The sequence below is a fragment of the Gadus chalcogrammus genome, unplaced genomic scaffold (genome assembly GCF_026213295.1).
Source record: "Gadus chalcogrammus isolate NIFS_2021 unplaced genomic scaffold, NIFS_Gcha_1.0 GACHA075, whole genome shotgun sequence".
NCBI lineage: Eukaryota > Metazoa > Chordata > Actinopteri > Gadiformes > Gadidae > Gadus > Gadus chalcogrammus.
In genome coordinates this window covers 214,017-234,751 of record NW_026613510.1, presented here as the reverse complement: position 1 = coordinate 234,751, position 20,735 = coordinate 214,017, and the positions used below count along the sequence as shown (strand labels likewise).

Below are 20,735 nucleotides of genomic sequence, written 5' to 3'. Positions count from 1 at the left end.
CATTAAATCAACCATATGTTTATAGAAGGACCAGACACTGCCCGGTGGAACATACACGTTAAGGAGACTTATCACAACACCTTCTATTCTTCCTATAACCATAACAAATCTGCCTTCCTTATCCTTATGTTCTGATATGTGTTCATAGTTTACCGCATTGGATATCAGAGTCGCCACTCCTCTCCGCCTTCCCGATTCATGTGAAGAGAAGTAAACATGTTTAAATCCTGATTTATTCAGTTTAGCATGTTCTGAGTCGCTGAGGTGTGTCTCTTGTAGGAACAATTATTTGAATTTTATCTTTCTTTAATTTTGATAAGATTTTCCCCCTCTGGATTGAGTACACCATTTATATTAAATGATGCTATTTTCAAAGACCTGTTTTGCATCTATGTGATTCCCTCCTCCATCCCAAACAAAAACCTGGTGCGCTTCCCCCTCCCCGCGTGAACCGGCAGGGAATGAATAATTAACACATTAATAAACATCAAACTGAATACGATTTGTCCTTGTGACTCCCTATGTAGGGGTCTGTTAACCTGACCCTGTTGAACCTCCCGAGGAGGCTCGAAGGGAAAAGTCTCCCTCAGTTCGGAGGGAGAGGCCCTTACCTGCAACAGTCGCATCGCGAGAAAAAAAAAAAAATGTAAGGTGAAAAAAGTCTATTAAACAGTGGATCTCCACCACTAATTACGGATATAGTGTCCGATTTCACAGTTTATTCCGACGTCCTCAGGCCGTGGGTTAAGTCCTTTAGGTGCCGGAGGGGGACGGTGATGATTTCCTGAAGGCTCGGAGCTTCTCCTTGTATCCCAGCTCCCGTCCGGCTGTGCCCTTCCTTGCGCGTCGATCCACTCTCGTCCAGGTCAGCCGCTGCACCTGCTCCATGAGCGTCGCCGGAGGTGTGGTGGTTGTCACGGTGTAGCCTCTTCTCCGCAGGTCCTCTGATGCCTCCTCCATGGTCTCGTAAGTTTTGGTCCCGTCCTCGTGTCTCACGCGCAGCCTGGCAGGGAGGGTCTGGAACTGGATTCTATTTTCCTTCAGCACTTTGCGTATCTCTGTGTATTCTCTTCGTTTCTTGAGTATTAGAGGTGGGTAGTCGTGGTCCAGGTTTATGTGGTTTTCTTGCTGGCAAACCCCTTCTTCTGCCATGCTTTGCGGAGTAATGTGTCTTTTGTTTTAAAGCTTAGACACTTGATTACAATGGAGCGTGGCGGCGTGGCGGCGGATTTTCCACAAATGAGATCATTGTGGTTGATTCCTTCTCGGATCCCTCCGGCACCCCATAGATCCTTATGTTCTCGCGTCTGGAGCGGCTTTCCAGATCCAGCAACTTGTCCTCCAGCTTGGTGTGCAGCTGTAGCATAGCCGTGATAACTTCTTCGGTGTTTTGGATCCTCTCTTCTGCTCTCCCAATTCGCCCTTCCGCCTCGTCCAATCTGGCATTCGCCTTAACTATTTCTTCTTTTATTGTCCCTTTTATTGTTGTATTGTTTATTGTTCTTTGTTTTCTCGGCGAAACTCTCTCAGTTCTCGCAGGATCAGTTCCGTGTCCGCCATTACTCCACACTGCTCCACGTCGCTTCGTTAGCTTACCCCTGATAGCTGCTAGATGTCGCTGTGCCTGTCTTTCTCACCCCCGTCTTCAGACGACGTTTACTGCTCAAAGTGGTGATATTACTTCTTCTCCCCTTTCTCTACACTTTTTGCGGAATTATTTCTTTGGTTTGTATGGAGATATTTCTCTAATTGCTCTGGCTCAATCGGGAGCTCTCTCGCTATGCGACCATCTTGACGGTGTTCCGACCGGGAGTCCAAGATTCAGTTTAAAGTAATTTACAACATGCAACATTATCCCATAGACCTCTTGGTTATTATGAATAAAATATAAAATCTGCCTTAAATCAGGATTATGATAAAAATGATGATATCAGAGCCCTTAAGACCAAAACTGGTGATGTCTGAAATTATACAAAGATTTCAAATAATAAATATGCTTCTCTAACTATGGGAGATCTTAAAAATCTTTTCATGGTTTATCATGCTATACCAGAGAGAGAGAGAGAGAGAGAGAGAGAGAGAAAAGGAAGAGAGAGAGAGAGAGAGAGAGAGAGAGAGAGAGAGAGAGAGAGAGAGGGAGAGAGAGAGAGAGAGAGAGAGAGAGAGAGAGAGAGAGAGAGAGAGAGAGAGAGAGAGACAGAGAGAGAGACAGAGAGAGAGAGAGAGTGAGAGAGAGAGAGAGAGAAAGGAAGAGAGAGAGAGAGAGAGAGAGAGGGAGAGAGAGAGAGAGAGAGAGAGAGAGAGAGAGAGAGAGTGAGAGAGAGAGAGAGAGAGAGAGAGGGAGGGAGAGGGGGAGAGGAGAGACTGAGGATTTCTGATTAATAAATTATTATTACGGCACTTATGGAAGCATTATTCACTAATAAAACAAAAATCATCGGCTGAACACACGAGAACATTCAGTTGGATCCAGTTTATTGCAATTATGCTTCATTAACAAATACAACAGAAAAATAGTCCCTTACATGTACACAATAAACACAAGGACTAAAACAATAGAAGCAGCAGACTTTACAAATCATCAACAGGTGAGCACATATCTTTAATAACTGAACATGTTCTGCGGCCGCTTGGTTCCCAACAGAAAACAAAAAATCAAGACTCAGTTTGAAGTAATTTACAACATGGCAAGGCAAGGCAAGGCAACTTTATTTATGTAGCACTTTTCATACACAAGACTCAAAGTGCTTCACATATAAACATTGTCATACAATAAAATAAAATAATAGATGAGTAAAAGAAAACATATGCAAGAAATTAGTAAAATAGAAAATGCAATGTATTTAAGAGAAAATTAAATTGAAAGTTAAACAGGCTTTTTAGTAAGTAAAATTGAAAGTGCAATGTATTTACAGTTTTTTCCAGTCGCTAACAAGCGTTTTTCTAAACAGTAGTCACATTTTTAAAACTCTAAACACGATTAGCACAACATCGGTCCTTTGTGGCCATACCATTCACACATTTCATGTTGTTTTCACACAATATGCAGTCAGTGAACACATTTATATAATGCTTACATTTTCTTAACAGACAAGCTATACCTCCAAACAAAATTATGGATTGTTTTTGTATTATTTACAAATGTTAACACACAACATCCCACAATTGCAAACACAATATTCCAAACCTTAGACACAGTATAAAAACCTCTGCTTCTGTAATACAGTAATATCAGTTCTAAAACAATATATCTCAGCTGATAATAAACAAACAATTCAATAATTGACACACAGCTGATGTATGTTGGGTATATTGGGTCAACCACAACTGATTCCACTCTGGCTTAGAATCAATGGCATTACTAAAAGGAGAACTTTGAGGAGTGATGTTTTTGGAAACAGAAACCGAAAAAGATGTCTGGACGAGGAAGAGTTAGAGCAAGGGGCCCAGGGAGAAGAGCAGGCCCAGTGAGAGGAGCAGTGAGAGGTGTAGTAGTGAGAGGAGCAGGAGTAGTGAGAGGAGCAGGCCCAGTGAGAGGAGCAGTGAGAGGTGTAGTAGTGAGAGGAGCAGGAGTAGTGAGAGGAGCAGGAGTAGTGAGAGGAGCAGTGAGAGGTGTAGTAGTGAGAGGAGCAGGAGTAGTGAGAGGAGCAGGAGTAGTGAGAGGAGCAGGAGAAGTGAGAGGAGCAGGAGTAGTGAGAGGAGCAGGAGTAGTGAGAGGAGCAGGAGTAGTGAGAGGAGCAGGAGAAGTGAGAGGAGCAGGAGAAGTGAGAGGAGCAGGAGTAGTGAGAGGAGCAGGAGTAGTGAGAGGAGCAGGAGAAGTGAGAGGAGCAGGAGAAGTGAGAGGAGCAGGAGTAGTGAGAGGAGCAGGAGTAGTGAGAGGAGCAGGAGTAGTGAGAGGAGCAGGAGAAGTGAGAGGAGCAGGAGAAGTGAGAGGAGCAGGAGTAGTGAGAGGAGCAGGAGTAGTGAGAGGAGCAGGTCCAGGGAGAAGAGCAGGAGTAGTGAGAGGAGCAGGAGTAGTGAGAGGAGCAGGAGTAGTGAGAGGAGCAGGAGTAGTGAGAGGAGCAGGTCCAGGGAGAAGAGCAGGCCTAAGGAGAGGGCAAGGTAGAGGTATAAGAATGCGTGGTGGTGGCATTCTAAGGGCTACAAGGGCAGTGGTGAGTGATGGAATTCGTGCCACTATCATTGACCATGTGATAAACAACGGTCTTTCACTAAGGGAGGCTGGTGAAAGAGTACAGCCCAATTTGGGGCGGTCAACGGTTGCGTCAATTATACGCATCTTTCAACAAACCAACAGGTAAGTTTGCATTTTACATGGATTGTTTCTATTCTCACTTGACATGTCAATGAGGCCATACAGTAATGCATATGTTGATTTTTTTTGTCCCTCAAAAGAATGCAACGTCTTCCTCCCTCTGGGGGAAGAGGTAAGCTCCTTAATCATCAACAAGAGCTTGCCATAGTAGATATGGTTGTTGCAAATAACGCAATTAAACTGCATGAGATTCAAAGCAGAATTTTGGAGGACCAAGAGATATTTCACAATATCAATAGCATCAGCCTCGCAACCATTACGCGGACATTGTCCAAACACAGAGTGCGGATGAAACAGCTCTACACTGTTCCCTTTGAGAGGAACAGTGAGCGAGTCAAGGTGCTACGACAACAATATGTCCAGGTATAGTGTGTATATTCAATTCAATGTACAGTTCTATAAGCTTTGCACTTTTCAAGTAGGTAACCTACTCAGTAATAGGTTACAGTACTGTATGGTATATAGTACTATAATGGCATGATTTACATACATTTTGTTTCAGAGAGTTATGGAATTGGAGGCCAACCAGGCCCCACATGAATTTGTATACGTGGATGAGGCAGGATTTAATCTGGCCAAAAGGCGTCGACGTGGAAGAAATGTCATTGGAAAAAGGGCCACAGTTGATGTTCCTGGACAGAGAGGGGCAAATATCACTATGTGTGCGGCAATTTCAAATGCAGGATCACTCCTCCACAAATGTCAGGTTGGACCTTACAACACCGAGCGCCTCCTTGCTTTTCTCGATGATCTCCACCAGCGCCTGGTTCCAGAGCAGGATCAGGAGGGTGAAAACTGGAGGACCTTCGTTATCACCTGGGACAACGTGGCCTTCCATCACTCACAAGCAGTTACAGCCTGGTTTGAGGTCCACCCAAGACTGATTTGTCTATTTCTTCCACCCTATTCACCTTTCCTCAACCCCATAGAGGAGTTATTTTCTACATGGAGGTGGAAAGTCTATGACCATCAGCCACATGACCAGTTTTCCCTCCTTGAAGCCATGGATGCTGGCTGCAGGGACATCACAGTTGATGATTGTCAAGAGTGGATCAGGCATTCCAAGCGGTTTTATCCAAGGTGTATCGCCTTGGATAACATCAGATGCGATGTGGATGAAAACTTGTGGCCTAACCCTGAAGATCGCAGGGATTAGATAAAGGAATTTTGTGCTTTTTTTTAGTTCTCCCTTTTTACTGGGCTTTTTGCTGTTGCTTTTTTGTTCATGGATATTTTGTTAACTTTAAACAATACTGTAAAACGTTTTCTGTTGTATCATACTGTAAACAGTATTTCTACTATACCTCCTGTAGTAAACAGTAAAGAAAAAACTGATTCGCTTTTTACTGGAATGCTTTTGAATGTGAACATTACATGTGGATATACAGTTCAGTTCCCAACCAAAAGATTTGGCGTAAAAAACAGTGGATTGCATGTTTTGCATGCAAATACCTGTAAAACTGAAACATAAAAGTCTATGCAGTTTTTGTAATGTCCACAATAGCCAGTATTTTGAAACCTGGTGTACTTTGATTGGCTGCATGTTCCTTGTGAAGTGAAAACAAGAGTTATTCTTTGAAAGAATAATTTCATTTTGAGTCAGATGTCCAGTGTTTTGGTAAAGTTAGTGTGTGCAGAGAAAGATGTCTTCTATTTTGAAATGAAGAGTTAGTATATAGTTAACAAAATGTGCTTTTGAGAAGAAAATGATCTATTTGGCCAATTGTGTTTTGTAGGTGTAAGTCTGTGTTAAGAGTTTAGAAAAAGTATTTTAAGTATAGGTAAGCGCTCGTTAACGATGGAAAAAAACTGTAAGATCAGATCAACAGTCTCTCTGGAACCCGAGTCGGGACTACAACCCGACCTAAAGGAACTTGGTCCTTTCTCTGGAACTCCAATCCAGATTCTAGGACTCTAACCCAGACAGAACTTGGACACAAACTCAGGACTCTAACCCTTATACAAACTCAGGACTCTAACCTTTATACAAACAAACTCAGGACTCTAACCCTTATACTCAGGACTCTAACCCTTAACAATATTCTAGGACTCTAACCCAGCTTCTAGGACTCTAGCCCAGACCAAAGGCCCTATTCTTATTCTAGGACTCTAACCCAGCTTCTAGGACTCTAGCCCAGACCAAAAGGACAAACAAACTCAGGACTCTAACCCTTATACAACCTTTCCCTTTGGTATCAGATCATGTATTTTTCTGGTAAAAATAGAAAATAAAGGGAAAGTTAAAAAAGGCATTTTAGTAAAATAAAGGTAAAGTATTTAAGATTTAGCAGAAAGTCTTAAATCTCCGGGAGTTTATTCCAGCTATTTGTTGCATAGTAACTAAACCCTGCTTTCCCATGATTCGTGTTTACTCTGGGGATAATTAACAGATTGGTCTCAGAAGATCTTAGTGTTCTAGAAGGCTTATGTAGTGGAAGCATATCAGTTAAATATTTTGGGACTAAACCATGTAGGGATTTATAGGTTAGCAACATGATTTTAAAATCAATTATCTGACCTACAGGAAGCCAATATAACAATTTAAGAATTGGTGTAATATGTTCAAATTTTTTGGTCTTTGTTAAAACTCTAGCAGCAGCATTCTGAACAAGCTGAAGCTTCCTTAGAGTTTGTTTTGGGAGACCTGCAAGGAGACCATTGCAGTAATCAAGCTTACTAGTGATAAAGGCATGTACACGTTTTTGTAAGTCTTCGGTGGACATAAGCCCTCTAAGTCTTGCTACATTTTTAAGGTGATAATATGCAGATTTTGTAACTGATTTGATGTGACTTTCGAAATGTAAATCAGAATCCATGATAACCCCTAGATTTCTGGCTTTGATTGAGGTTTTCAGGGACAGAGAGTGAAGGTGTTGGGTTACTTTAAGCCTTTCCGTTTTAGCACCAAATACAATTATCTCTGTTTTATCCTCATTTAGCTGAAGGAAATTTCGGCACATCCAGTCTTTCACTTGCTCAATGCACTGGCACAGCATATCTATGGGCCGATAGTCATTAGGTGATAGCGATACATAGATTTGCGTGTCATCAGCATAGCAATGATGGTCAATATTGTTATTATGCATGATTTGCCCTAGTGGGAGCATGTAGATGTTGAATAAAGAGGGTCCTAAGATCGAACCTTGTGGGACTCCACACATCACGTTGGTTGATTCTGATACAAAGTCGCCAATGGAAACAAAGTAGTTCCTATTTTGTAGGTAGGATCTGAACCAATTTAAAACTGTGCCTGAAAGCCCCACCCAGTTTTCTAACCTGTCCAAAAGTATTGTATGGTCTACAGTGTCGAATGCAGCACTGAGGTCTAGTAGCATTAGTATTGAGGTTTTGCCAGAGTCTGTGTTAAGACGGATGTCGTTTACAACTTTAATGAGGGCGGTCTCAGTGCTGTGCAGGTGTCGAAATCCTGATTGGAAGGTGTCATAACAACCAGTTGATGCCAGGAAGTGATTAAGTTGCTGGAGGACAACTTTCTCAATGATTTTACTTATGAAGGGTAGATTTGATATTGGTCTGTAGTTGTTAATAATAGAGGTATCTAGGCTCCGCTTTTTTAAAAGGGGTTTAATAACTGCAGTTTTCAGGGCTTTTGGGAAGTTGCCTGACTGGAGAGAGTTGTTAACTATCTGCAATATGTCTATTGCTAGGCAGTCAAAAACATTCTTAAAGAGGTTGGTAGGTAAAGAATCAAGGCAACAGGTGGATGGCTTAAGTTGTGTAACAGTTTCCACAAGAGTTTTAGAGTCAATAACATTAAAGCATGCCATCCCTGCCACGTTACTTTTGCCTGAACAGGGTGGTAGTCCAACATTTTTGTTTGAAGTGGAGATATTGATGGCGCGTCTGATGCCTTCAATTTTATCAGTATAAAAAGCTGCAAACTCATTGCATTTCTGCGTGGAATGGAGATCAGGTGGAATTTGTGTTGGGGGGTTGGTCAGTCTGTCAACAGTTGCAAATAGGGTTTTTGCATTATTAGTATTGGTTTTAATGATATTGGAGAAAAATGTTTCTCTAGCACTTTTTAAGTCTGAATTGTAGGCACGGAGGCTCTCTTTGTAGATATCATGGTGAATATGAAGTTTTGTTTTACGCCAGATGCGTTCAACCTTCCTGCATTCTTTTTTCTGTGCTGTTACAGAAGCAGCTTTTCTCCAGGGTGCCTTTTGCTTTCCAGAAATCGTTTTAACCTTATAAGGTGCAATGACATCCATGACTTTCAAAATTTTCAAATTAAAGTTTTCTACAAGATCATCAGCAGAACATGGGTTGAGAGGTGGTAGTAAGGAGATGGCCTTTCTAAAAAGTACATAAGATTCTTCATTGATATGCCGTTTTTTGACAGTTTTTGATTTTGTCTGTATGTCGGGAATACAAGATACATTAAAGAAAACACAAAAGTGGCCAGACAAGGAAGGATCAGTCACAGAGAGATCAGAAACATTGAGGCCCTTTGTGATAACCAGAGTGTGCCCCTAACAATGAGTAGTCTCTTTCACATGTTGGGACAGTTCAAATGTGTCCAAAATGGTAAAACGTTTTTTTGCACACTTGTCATTCAAATCATCAGTATGAAAATTGAAGTCACCAGTTATAACTAGACAGTCAAATTCTGTGGAGATGCTAGACAATAATTCTGTGAATTCATCGAAAAAAATTTGCAGAGTATGTGGGTGGCCTGTAAATAATTAATAGGAGAACTCTGGGGGAGCTTTTCAATACAGCACAAAGGTATTCGAATGATGGAAAATCACCAAATAACATCTGATTCCCCTGAAAAACATTTTTAAATATAACAGCAACCCCTCCACCTCTTTTTCCAGATCTACATGCATCAAAAAAGTTATAGTTGGGAGGAGCTGTCTCTATCAGAACGGTTGCACTGTTATTTTGTTCCAGCCATGTTTCAGTTAAAAACAGAAAATCCAGTTTAGAGGTGGTAATAAAATCATTAACTAAAAATGATTTGTTATTAAGAGACCTAACATTAAGTAGACCCATCTTGATGGTGTTGTTGATAGGCTTTAAGGTTGTTTTTGGTTTGGAGGCAATATGTATGAGATTTGTGAGGTTAGCAGTGTGTCTAAGTTTCCCTTTGTTTACTCTCTTAGTTGTTACAGCAGGAATGCAAAAGTTGCCATGTTTTGACACAGGCAACCTTGGGTTCAGCAGATTATGCGAAACGTCCTTTATACTTTGTCTACGGCTGAACCCTTTTTTGTCTCAGTAATATTCAGGACTACTATCAGTACAGGGGGCGGGGGGCTGGGGCTCCCTCCGCTTTGGTGTTATCAGCCTGTGGGAATGACCTGGCGATGCTATCATTGACACAGATGCAAGTTTGATGCCTACATATTCCTGTTTCTTAAATTCAGCTGGAAAATTGCAAAGGGAGGAGACAGTGGAGCTGGAGTTGTTGTTGTGGCTATGGGAGAGATGAGGAGGGGGGTGGCCGTTCCTCGCCAAGCCAGCATCAGCGATGGGGGAAGGCACGGTGTCCATGGTGTCGGGCAGGCTGTTGTCTCTCTTCAAGGTCTTTGGTCTGTAATGCAGAGGAGGGAGGTGGCCGTTCCTCGCCAAGCCAGCATCAGCAATGGGGGAAGGCACAGTATTGATGGTGTCGGGCGGGCTGTTGTCTCTCTTCAAGGCCTGTAGGCTGTCTGCCATCTGTGTGTCAGATAGTGGCAGAGTAGATGTGTGGGGGAGGCTGTAGTCTCGCTTCTTCTCAACCTGTGCTCTGATTGTGGCCTGTGCGTCAGACCATGGAGATTTTTGGGAAAGCGAGAAGAGAAGATTGTCCCTCAACAGTTTTGAGCCTAACCTGTTTGGGTGCAGGCCATCTGCTCTGAAAAGATATTTTCGCCCCCAGAATAAGTTGAAATTTTCAGTAAAGCCCCTTCCTCTTTCATTGCAGACTCTGGAAAGCCATGTATTCAGTGCAAGTAGACGACTGAATCTGTTTATTTCCCTGTCAACTGCTGGTATGGGTCCACTGATGAATGACTTAATGTGGATTTTGTCCAGTGTATCCAATAGATCAGTGTAATCCCTCTTCAGAAGTTCTGATTGTTCTCTTTGAATATCATTAAATCCTGCATGCACAATAATCTGTGAGATTTTGGGGTTTTCCAATATGATTTTGGCTAGTTTATAGTTGATATCACTAACCATTCCATAAGGGAAGTTGCATGTTTTGATCTTCTTACCGGTTATATCCTTGATGGTTGAGTCTCCTATAATCAGAGTGTCTGGTTCATCTGCTTTCTCTGAGATGGGCCCTTGTTGGACGGTGGCAGACACATGCGCAGCCCGCCTCCGTGGCGACTGGTTGTTCCATCTCTGTCCGTACCGTCTGTCCGGACACATTTCAGGGGTCAGGGGTGCACAGGTGGCCGAGGCATGCGCAGCTCGCCTCCATGGCGACTGGTTCTTGTTCCGTCTCTGTCCGCACTGTCCGTCCGGACGCATCTCGGGGCTCAGGGGTGCATGGGTGGCAGGCGCATTCGTGGACTCTTGAAGTGGCAGGAACCGGTTCTTCAGTGGCAGGGTTAATTTCAGTGACGGGCTAATCTGGCTGATACATGTAACTTTAGCTTTGGGTAGTTTAGCATTTGGCGTTGAGTGAACTTGTTGATTCACTTTGGTATGTTGCTTTGGCTTAGCGCCGACTCTGTGCCAATGAGATACAGCTGGAACTGACTCTCTCTTGTCCAGCTTCGGGAAGAATACAGTGTAGCTTTGATCATCTTGCTGTATCTGAGTGAGCTCAGCAAACTCACCCATCGGCACTGTATCCTGTAGGAGTCCTTTGCATTTTTCTAATGCTGCTAATCTCGTTTCAAATAAAGCCACCGTCTGTTGCAGTTTGGTGCAGTCTGTGCATTTCCCAGTCTCCGTGCCTGAGATATCCGAGTACAGAGGCATGTTGGCGATAGGAAAGTCCAAGGCTTTTTCTGCGGTCTGATCCGGGAGTAAAAAGTGCCAAAATGTATTGTTGAATCGAGCGATGGAGGACCTCGGAAACAAACTATATACTGTTAGGTATTATGATCATGAAATAAAATAAGATAAAGTATATCTGATCGATGAATGAAGTAGTTTTTTCCAATGCCTAGCGGAGCTTCGGGAAACATGACCTCTCTCTCTGCTGCCTCTCTCAACCCCTGCAACATTATCCCACAGACACCTTGGTTATTATGAATAAAATATTGAATCTGCTTTAAATCAGGTTGTTAATCAGGATTATGACAACAAGTATGATATAAGAGACCTTAAGACCAAAACTGTTGAAGTCTGAAAATATACAAAGATTAACCATGAAAAGGTATTTTATATACATTTCAAAGAGCTTATCTTACTATGGGATATCTTAAAAGCCTTTTCATGGTTTATCATGCCATTCTTTCTAGAAGAGAGAGAGAGAGAGAGAGAGAGAGAGAGAGAGAGAGAGAGAGAGAGAGAGAGAGAGAGAGAGACTATAACTGCCACAGAGACACTGAGTCATCAGTCCTCTCAATGTGTGTGTATGTGTGTAAGTGTGTGTCTGTGTGTGTTTTTTTTTTTGTGTATGTGTGTGTTTTTTGTGTATGTCTGTGTGTGTGTGTTTTTTGTGCATGTGTGTATGTGTAAGTGTGTGTGTTTATGTGTGTGTGTGTGTGTGTGTTTGTGGGAGAGACTATAACTGCCACAGAGACAGACATCAGTCCTCTCAGTGTGTGTGTGTGTGTGTTTGAGTATGTAGGTGTATATGTGTGTGTGTATGCACGTGTGTGTGTGTGTGTGTGTGTGTGTGTGTGTGTGTGTGTGTGTGTGTGTTTTTTTTTGTGTATGTGTGTGTGTGTGTGTGTGTGTGTGTGTGTGTGTGTGTGTGTGTGTGTGTGTGTGTGTGTGTGTGTGTGTGTACATGTGTGTGTGTGTGTGCGCGCGGGGCGGAGGGGGCCCCCCCTGCTCCCCGCGCCCGTTTTTTTTTTTTCTACAACCGACACAGAGACGCTGAGGACCCCCATGTCCCCCCTGGGGTCCGCCACCACTCTACCCTAACCCCCGGGAGGAGGTCCTCCTGGGTGAAGGAGGAACAGAAGGTGTGGAGGTGTGTCAGTGTGTCTGAGGATCCTCCTCCACCTGGGGACACTCTGTAGAAGGACAGAGTGCCAGCAGGCCGGTCCAGATACACTCCTACTCTGGTGGAGCCAGCGGGGCGGAGAGGGAGGACTGTCCCTGTACCGTTGTACCGGGCAGAGTAACGACCATCATTACAATAAAGACTCCAGGACTTGTTGTTCCCTCCAAGCAGGCTGTCATCACCCTCTCCTCTCCTTGTGATTCCTCTGTATGTCACTCCTATATCAACCCATCCTCCCCACTCTACCTCCCAGTAACAGCGGCCAGTCAGAGCCTCTCTACCCAACACCTGGGTCTGGGAGTCAAATCTGTCTGGGTGATCCGGATACGACTGGTCCTCTTCAACCCGCGTCACCTTCCTGTTGTCCTCAGACAGAGAGAGGTGTCTGTGGGCCGTGTTGGGATCCAGTGTGAGTTCACAGGCATCTGAGGGAGAATCAGACATGATGAGCTGCTGATCATCCTCATCATCATCATCATCATCATCATCATCATCATCATCATCATCACTAGTACTGTTCTCCTGCGCTCTATGTACATATACATAAATATGAACACATACATACATCAGTGGAGGCTTCTCCATTGAGGAGAGGGAGGAAGATCCTCCCTAAAATTGTTGAGAATAAAAAATGTAGATTGCCCCGACTATTGTAATGAATTAATGCCCTTAAATATGACTACTTTATTGCCTTTGAATATATAATGTTCGTTTCCCTAGGTAAAGGGACATTAGCACCCCCTATCGCCTATTGACAATTACTTCAGGGAGGAACGTCCTCCCTTCGCCGCCGTCCACTCCCATTCATTTTCTCGAAAGTACTGGCAGCCGGTGGATAACATGGGTTTCAATGGGAGAGAGGAGGAAAATCCTCCTCTGAGTGGGTGGGACCTTAAGGGGTCTGATTCGCGCAAAAATCTATCCGTCTGCGCTATGAACCAATAAGCAGGATCCCTGGATGTTGAGCAGTGTTGCCAGATTGGTCCGATTTCCCACCCAATTGGGCTACTTTTAACCATGTTAGGCTGGAAAAATTATCATTGGGCGGGAAATATGCCCAATCTGGCAACGCTGTCGATAACAAACCCGGTCTGCATTGCCGCGGTGCTCAGTCTGAGAGACGCAGAGCAAGTGAAATCTGCGATAGCGAGATCCTAAATGCACAATGGAAACATTGGAAATGGAGGACATTCTTAACGTCTTATTACAAAAACCATTCCATTCATTCAGAAAGAGGTAGACCACTTCCCAAAATCAAGGTCATCAGAAGTAATGGCAACGTCAGTGTTGTGAGTGCTACATGGTTTGCTAGGTACGCATGACTTACTGGTAGCATTACAAGCAATTGTAACTGAAAATAAACATAGCTAAATAACTTCAGTCAGTGATGGGCAAAAATAGGCCCAATAATAGGCCCAGATTTTTTTATTTACTTTTACAAATCAATAGTAGGCCTGATTTGACTAATATGCTTTGCATCCTTTCCTTCTCAAATTACAGTGATGCCACTGGTGGCTTTGTATACATTTTGTTCACATAACTCCCTCCCTGCTATTTTGTAGTTTACCAAAACACCCTGAAACAACTTGAGTCTCACATTCTTATGCCACCATACACCAACAGTGCAAGCAGGCCAATGGCAACCAAGCGCGCAGTCCTTCCTCCCTCACTTTAAAAACCACCAGCCGCCACTGACATACATATACATATGAACACATTCATAGATACACACACCTCAAGAATAACGTTAAGAAAACATTAACAACAATATTATGAATACATCAACAACAAACATCTCTCCTTGGATCCAGGCTGCTCTTCTTCTTTTTATTCTCTTTCAGACTCTTTTTGTGATCGCTCTCTCTTCCTCAGCCCCCCCCCCCATCAACCCCCTCCCCTCCTCCTCCCCCCTCAGCCCCTTCACCCCCCCTCCCCCCCAGCCCGGTCAAACCCTCACCGCTAGTCCTCACCCTCACCCCCCCCTCACCCCTAGTCCTCCCCCTCAGCCCGGTCACCCCCTCCCCCTCCCCCCCTCCCCCTCAGCCCCGTCGCCCCCCCTCAATGTAAAAATGTAATACCTGCTGGGTTTTATACAAGCAGGTTTAACTGTGATGGTCGACAGTATTAATATACGTAAGATACATGATGTCAGCCATCATCTTCATTCCCAGTAGGATGTGACCTCACTTCCTGCTGTGTGGATGGACTTTCCATCTCAATAGTGTGTGTGTGATGTCATGAATCAAACAGACACTCACATCTCAGTGGAGCTGGTTTCAGCCTCCACTCTCCACCGTGCTCCACACTGGGGGGGAAACAAAGTGAGAGCAGCATGTTGAAACATTCACCTTCATCATCTGCCATCTAATAACGTTCCACACTACATGAGTTACAGCTGCCTCTTCAAACCACTTCATCTAGCAGCGGCATGAATCCTTGTAGGAGACTTTGTTCCTGAGCAGTGAGCTGTCCTCTCCATACCTGAGAGTGTCCAGTCTCCAGCGTGGATCCTCCAGTCCAGCAGAGAGCAGCGCAGTTCCAGAGTCTGCTGGGTGATTGTAGCTCAGGTCCAGCTCTCTCAGATGGGAGGGGTTGGAGCTCAGAGCTGAGGCCAGAGAAGCACAGCCTTCCTGTGTGACCAGGCAGCCTGACAAGCTACACACACACTCACACACACACACACACACACACACACACACACACACACACACACACACACACACACACACACACACACACACACACACACACACACACACACAAATACTTTATTATTCTGGGTGAGAGCAGTTCATACCAAAGTAACCATATTTATAAAGCGTATTCATTCCATTTGGAGGACAAGGAGAGCAGGAAGAGGAAGTGGGGAGATGACATCATCACAGACATCAGAACTTCCCTCACTTGGATGTGAAACAGGATCATAAACAAATAATCATTTTTCAATAGCTACAACTCAATGAGATATTGTTCGGTTAGAGTCAGGAGAAGTCTGCTGTGTTTGGTACGCTGAGACCGTTCCTTCACAGGTTCTAACATTGTGTAGAACCAGGGAGAGTTTTGTCAGCAGGCAAAAGAGCAACAGAAATGCATCGGACATGAGCAGCAATACACCAAACTAATGTGAAGTTAATAAAGTCCATCTTTAATGTTCAATATCATTCACTTTACCACGGCCAGTGATGTTCTATGGTGAGGTGTACATTATATTCAGATCACAGTACGGCTAAAGCCTCATCCCCATATCTACACTAATGACAACTCCTCAGCTCACATCAGCTGACCAGAGCTACATAACATATAACAAACATAACATACTAGTAGTTAACAGGTCAACCCCTAACCCTCACATCAGCAGACCAGAGCTACTTTACATATAACAAAGATAACATACTAGTAGTTAACAGGTAATCCCCTAACCCTAACATCTGCTGGCCAGAGTTACATAACGTATATCATACATAACATACTAACAGTTTACAGGTCAACCCCTAACCCTATCATCAGCGGGCCAACATGTTATACATAAAATGTATAACATGCATACCGTTTTATGAGTTATTTTTCGATAACAGTCCAACTATTCATGGACCATCCCTTACATATTAAACAACCCGAAGACACAGTTTGAAGAGGCTGAAAACGGACCTGAGAGTTTCCAATGTACAGTGTGGACTCCCCAGTCCAGCAGAGAGCAGCTTCACTCCTGAATCCTGCAGATCATTGGTACTCAGGTCCAGCTCTCTCAGACTAGAGGAGTTGGAGCTGAGAACTGAGGCCAGAGCTTCACAGCATCTCTCTGACAGATCACAGCCCTGCAGCCTTCACACAAAATAAAGAGAACAGGTTAGGGACTGTGATTAAAATGACTTACATCTTCAGCTTATTACATAATGAAGAAATTGTGGTTATTCAAATTGGGTTTCAAATGTCTAATAAGATAGTTGTTTTGCAGTGTTTGAAAAGTCGTTTTGTATAATATAACTTTTTGATGCAGTACTTTGTATATTATGTATTGTATTGTAATACATGGTATTAGGTTAATCTAAAGCAATGTTTTGTATATAATTAGGAGTTTTATATATAATGTATATTGTGTTGTGAGGAGAATAAACATCAATGCGTTCAGGAATGACTTTGCGAGCACGAGAACTAAAATGTACGGCCAAACTGAACGCGTTACGTGCGTAGGATTAGGCCTAACCTGCCGCTACAACATTGTGCGTCACAAAAATGGTTCAACACGCCTTACATGCCTACGCAGCTAGATGAGCCCGCCTAAAACTTATTTTCCTCCGCTACTTTTCTTTTGCTCCACAAACATGGCTGAGATCACCCCCATCGCTGCGCTGTACTTGTTGTGGGAGTTCGAGGAGAGCAGGAAACTCAAACGCCGTTGTGCTTGGGTGCATGACATCCTCCGTAGGCGCTCACAGCTGGGTGAGTTTCACCACCCCCTCCAAGAACTCCGCCTGGATGACGGCCGGTTCCAGACGTATTTTCAGTTGACTGGGGCCATGTTTGATGACCTGCTAATCCGGGTTGGTGCCAGGATCTACCGTCAGGATACCAAGTACAGGCGCTCCATATCAGCTGCAGAGCGCCTGTCCTCCGTCTCTCTGCCGGTGACGTCGGGCCAAGCTCAATTCTGATTGGCTATCGCGGCTAAGTGTCACACTAAAAAGTTACATTTTTGAACTCCGCTCGTGGCTGTGTTGGCCGTGTTATTTAGGTGCGTAAAATAGGGCTGCAACAACGCGCGATTAATAAGTTACTCATAGGCGCAGCACTGTTTACAGCCAGCCGCCTACAGGTTGGTTCACGGTTCATGCACGCCCACAGCGAGCTTTAGGGTGCACTCACACTAGGCCATCTGGCCGTGGCCGTTGGCCGTCGCAACTGTGGCCTGGCCACGGTAGGCTCTTGTACATACGTCATCACGTCGTAACACGTCATCACCAAGCGTCCGCTGCATGTACCATAATAAAGTCTGCCACCAGTCAGAGTTTTAACAACAATGGACTACAACACAGAGAACACACCAACAGTTGAACCGCTTGACACGATGTTTACCGTTGAATGGGAATGAAGGCTCGTCGCCTTTATTATGTCCGTGGTCGTCGCATGGACTATACGTCATCCGGCTCAGCTTGCGTAGCCGTGCGTGGGGGCGTGTCTGCTCATTAGCATCTGTACCGTACGGCCAGTACCGTAGCAGCACACCTCTCCCAAGTGGCCAAATTGGCCTGACCTGGCCAGACTGGCCACACTCACACTGGCAGATTTGAGCACGGTTAGGTGTGAAAACGGCCACGGCCAGATGGCCTAGTGTGAGCGACCACAACTTGTATTTTGGTCATATTTTAAAACTGGACTGTAGACCTACATAAAAGTATTGTACCTTCACTGTCTTTGGGTCAAAAAAACTCCTTCAACTCAGTATCCGTCTAGTCCAACCAAAAAATCTGTCAGCTGCTGCTGCTGCAGACGTTGTGCAGACGGGCTCGGAGTCGGCACCGCGTGCAACAGTCATTCAAAGCAGCGGTAGTAATCACACAACCGGACGGTGTAGAAAGTCCCGTCAGTTAAAAATAGTAATGCAGTTTTTAAATCCATGTTAAAATCGGCCGGATAAAGAGCTAGTTAGCTTAAAAAAAAAAACTGACCAATGGTCACAAATAGTGTCAAATGTGATGTGTTCAGGTCGGCTCAGTAATATGATTGATGGGTTCAAATGCAGCAGAAAAATAATAATAATAATTGAGATTTTGGTGAAAACCTGTTTTCCCAGTAATATAAAATAGATAGTAAAGACAGAATTATGACTTATTTAATGTCCTATCTTGAACTATCATCATCTTATCAGCAATTAAAGCAATATTACAAGTTCTATTTTAAGGAGTCTCGAAAATGGTATCAATAGGTTTGACCGATTAACCTTGGACATCTCATATATACATATAAAAGTATATCATACATTGTATTTTTTTTTTTGTATCATCCAAGCTATGTTTTTTTAATATTTTAATTATTTAATATTACTTTTAGTAGTTCCGGGACGTTGGAGCAATAACCTGGTGTTTTTACATATCAGTCTGCACTGTGAATTTAAAGTATGTGGCATCCCGCCACGGAAACCTCGGCCTGGACGGGCCCGGGGTACTGTTAAGGACTGGGTATACCACCCCCACCCACCAGCCGGCGATGGAGAGCAGCCCTTTCGGCACCCCAATCAGGGTGATTGGGGGACACCTGGCCGAAAGCGCGGGAGCCATTTTAAAAGGAGGCACAGCACAGCACAGCACGGGTCGGGTGCCAGAAGGAAGGGCTCGTGGCAGCGAGAGAGCCTAGAGGCCCACGGAGGCCCTAGAGACCGCGACTCCTTCCTTGTTTGATTGATTTAAGTTGATTGTTGAATAAATGCCTGCAATGGCTAAAACCCGAAGGCCAAGCGAGCTTTGTACGTGGATTCCGGCTCAACCGAGCACCGGGATACCACAAGTAATGTTCAGTTTTTTAATAAAGATGGGGCAATTCCAATTTTTTTATTTTTTATTTTCTATCCGATTCATCGATTAATCGATTAAATAATATACAGATTAATCGATTATTAAAAAAATCGTTAGTTGCAGCCCTAGCGTAATACGCGTCTAACACACCTAACGTGCTGCTTTAGCGCGTTTAACGCATCTACACGTCTAAACCAATGGTTCCCTATGCAAAGATGTGGATTTACTAAAGCCTCTGACGCGCGTAAAGCGTTCATTGTGGCCGTACCTTTAGACAGCATTTGTGCGCTTGGGGGTGTCAGTTGCGTGCTGCTTCATTTCATATGCGCACTTTTATGGATGTTAATCTATTAAATGTCTTCTGATATTGAACCTTGTGGTGTAACTGTTTGACCATTGGGTACAACGTACCTGAGAGTTTCCAGTGTACAGTGGGGACTCCCCAGTCCAGCAGAGAGCAGCTTCACTCCGGAATCCTGCAGATCATTGGTACTCAGGTCCAGCTCTCTCAGACTACAGGAGTTGGAGCTGAGAACTGAGGCCAGAGCTTCACAGCATCTCTCTGACAGATGACAGCCCTTCAGCCTTCACACAAAATAAGGAAAACAGGTTAGGAACTGTGATTAAAATAACTTACATGCTCAACTTATTACATAATGAAGAAATTGTGGTTATTCAAATTGGGTTTCAAATGTCTAACAATAAGATAGTTGTTTTGCAGTGTGTGAAAAGTCGTTTTGTATAATAATATAACTTTTTGATGCAGTATTTTGCATATGATGTATTGTATTGTAATACATGTTATTGAGTTAATCTAAACCAATGTTTTGTATATAATTAGGAGTTGCATATATTATGTATATTGTGTTGTGAGGAGAATAAACATCATAGCGTTCAGGAATGACTTTGCGAGGACGAGAACTAAAATGTACGGCCAAACTGAACGAGTTACGTGCGTAGGATGAGGCCTAACCCTTTCGCTTCATCATTGTGTGTCACAAAAATGGTTCAACACGCCTTACATGCCTACGGAGCTAGATGAGTGGCCCAAAACTTAATTTCCCCCACTCCTTTTCTTTTGCTCCACAAACATGGCTGAGATCACCACCATCGCTGCGCTGTACTTGTTGTGGGAGTTCGAGGAGAGTAGGAAACCCAAACAACGTCGTGTTTGGGAGCATGACGTCCTCCGTAGGTGCTCACAGCTGGGTGAGTTTCACCACCCCCTCCAAGAACTCCGCCTGGATGACGGCCGGTTCCAGACGTATTTTCATTTGACTGGGACCATGTTTGATGACCTGCTAACCAGGGTTGATGCCAGGATCTACCGTCAGGACACCAAGTACAGGCGCTCCATATCAGCTGCGGAGCGCCTGTCCTCCGACTCTCTGCCAGTGACGTCTGGTCAAGCTCAATGCTGATTGGCTATCGCGGTTAAGTGTCACGCGTAGGAGCGTAAAAAGTTTGATTTTTTTAACTCCGCTCGTGGGTGTGTTGGGCGCGTTATTGAGGTGCGTAAAACACGTCTAACACGCCTAACGTGCTGCTTTAGCTCGTTTAACGCATCTACACGTCTAAACCAATGGTTCCCTATGCATTGATGTGGATTTACTAAAGCCTCTAACGCGCGTAACGCGTTCAGTGTGGCCGTACCTTTAGACAGCATATGTGCGCTTGGGGATGTCAGTTGCGTGCTGCTTGATTTCATATGCGCACTTTTATGGATGTTAATCTGTTAAATGTCTTCTGATATAGAACCTTGTGGTGT

At 44.0% G+C, this 20,735-nt stretch overlaps 1 protein-coding gene across 1 annotated transcript in view; it reads right to left on the bottom strand.

Annotated features, from left to right (window-relative positions):
• Positions 1-12,271: 12,271 nt before the first annotated feature.
• The window catches only part of LOC130378403 (NLR family CARD domain-containing protein 3-like), a 220,460-nt gene continuing 211,996 nt past the window's right edge, over positions 12,272-20,735 (bottom strand). The window contains exons 15-18 of the mRNA XM_056585169.1: positions 19,379-19,552; positions 14,940-15,113; positions 14,717-14,763; positions 12,272-12,883 (exon numbers count right to left, since the gene is read on the bottom strand). Of these exons, the coding sequence (XP_056441144.1) occupies positions 12,309-12,883; positions 14,717-14,763; positions 14,940-15,113; positions 19,379-19,552 (970 nt within the window). The 3' untranslated portion in view covers positions 12,272-12,308. The remainder of the gene's footprint in view (positions 12,884-14,716; positions 14,764-14,939; positions 15,114-19,378; positions 19,553-20,735) is intronic.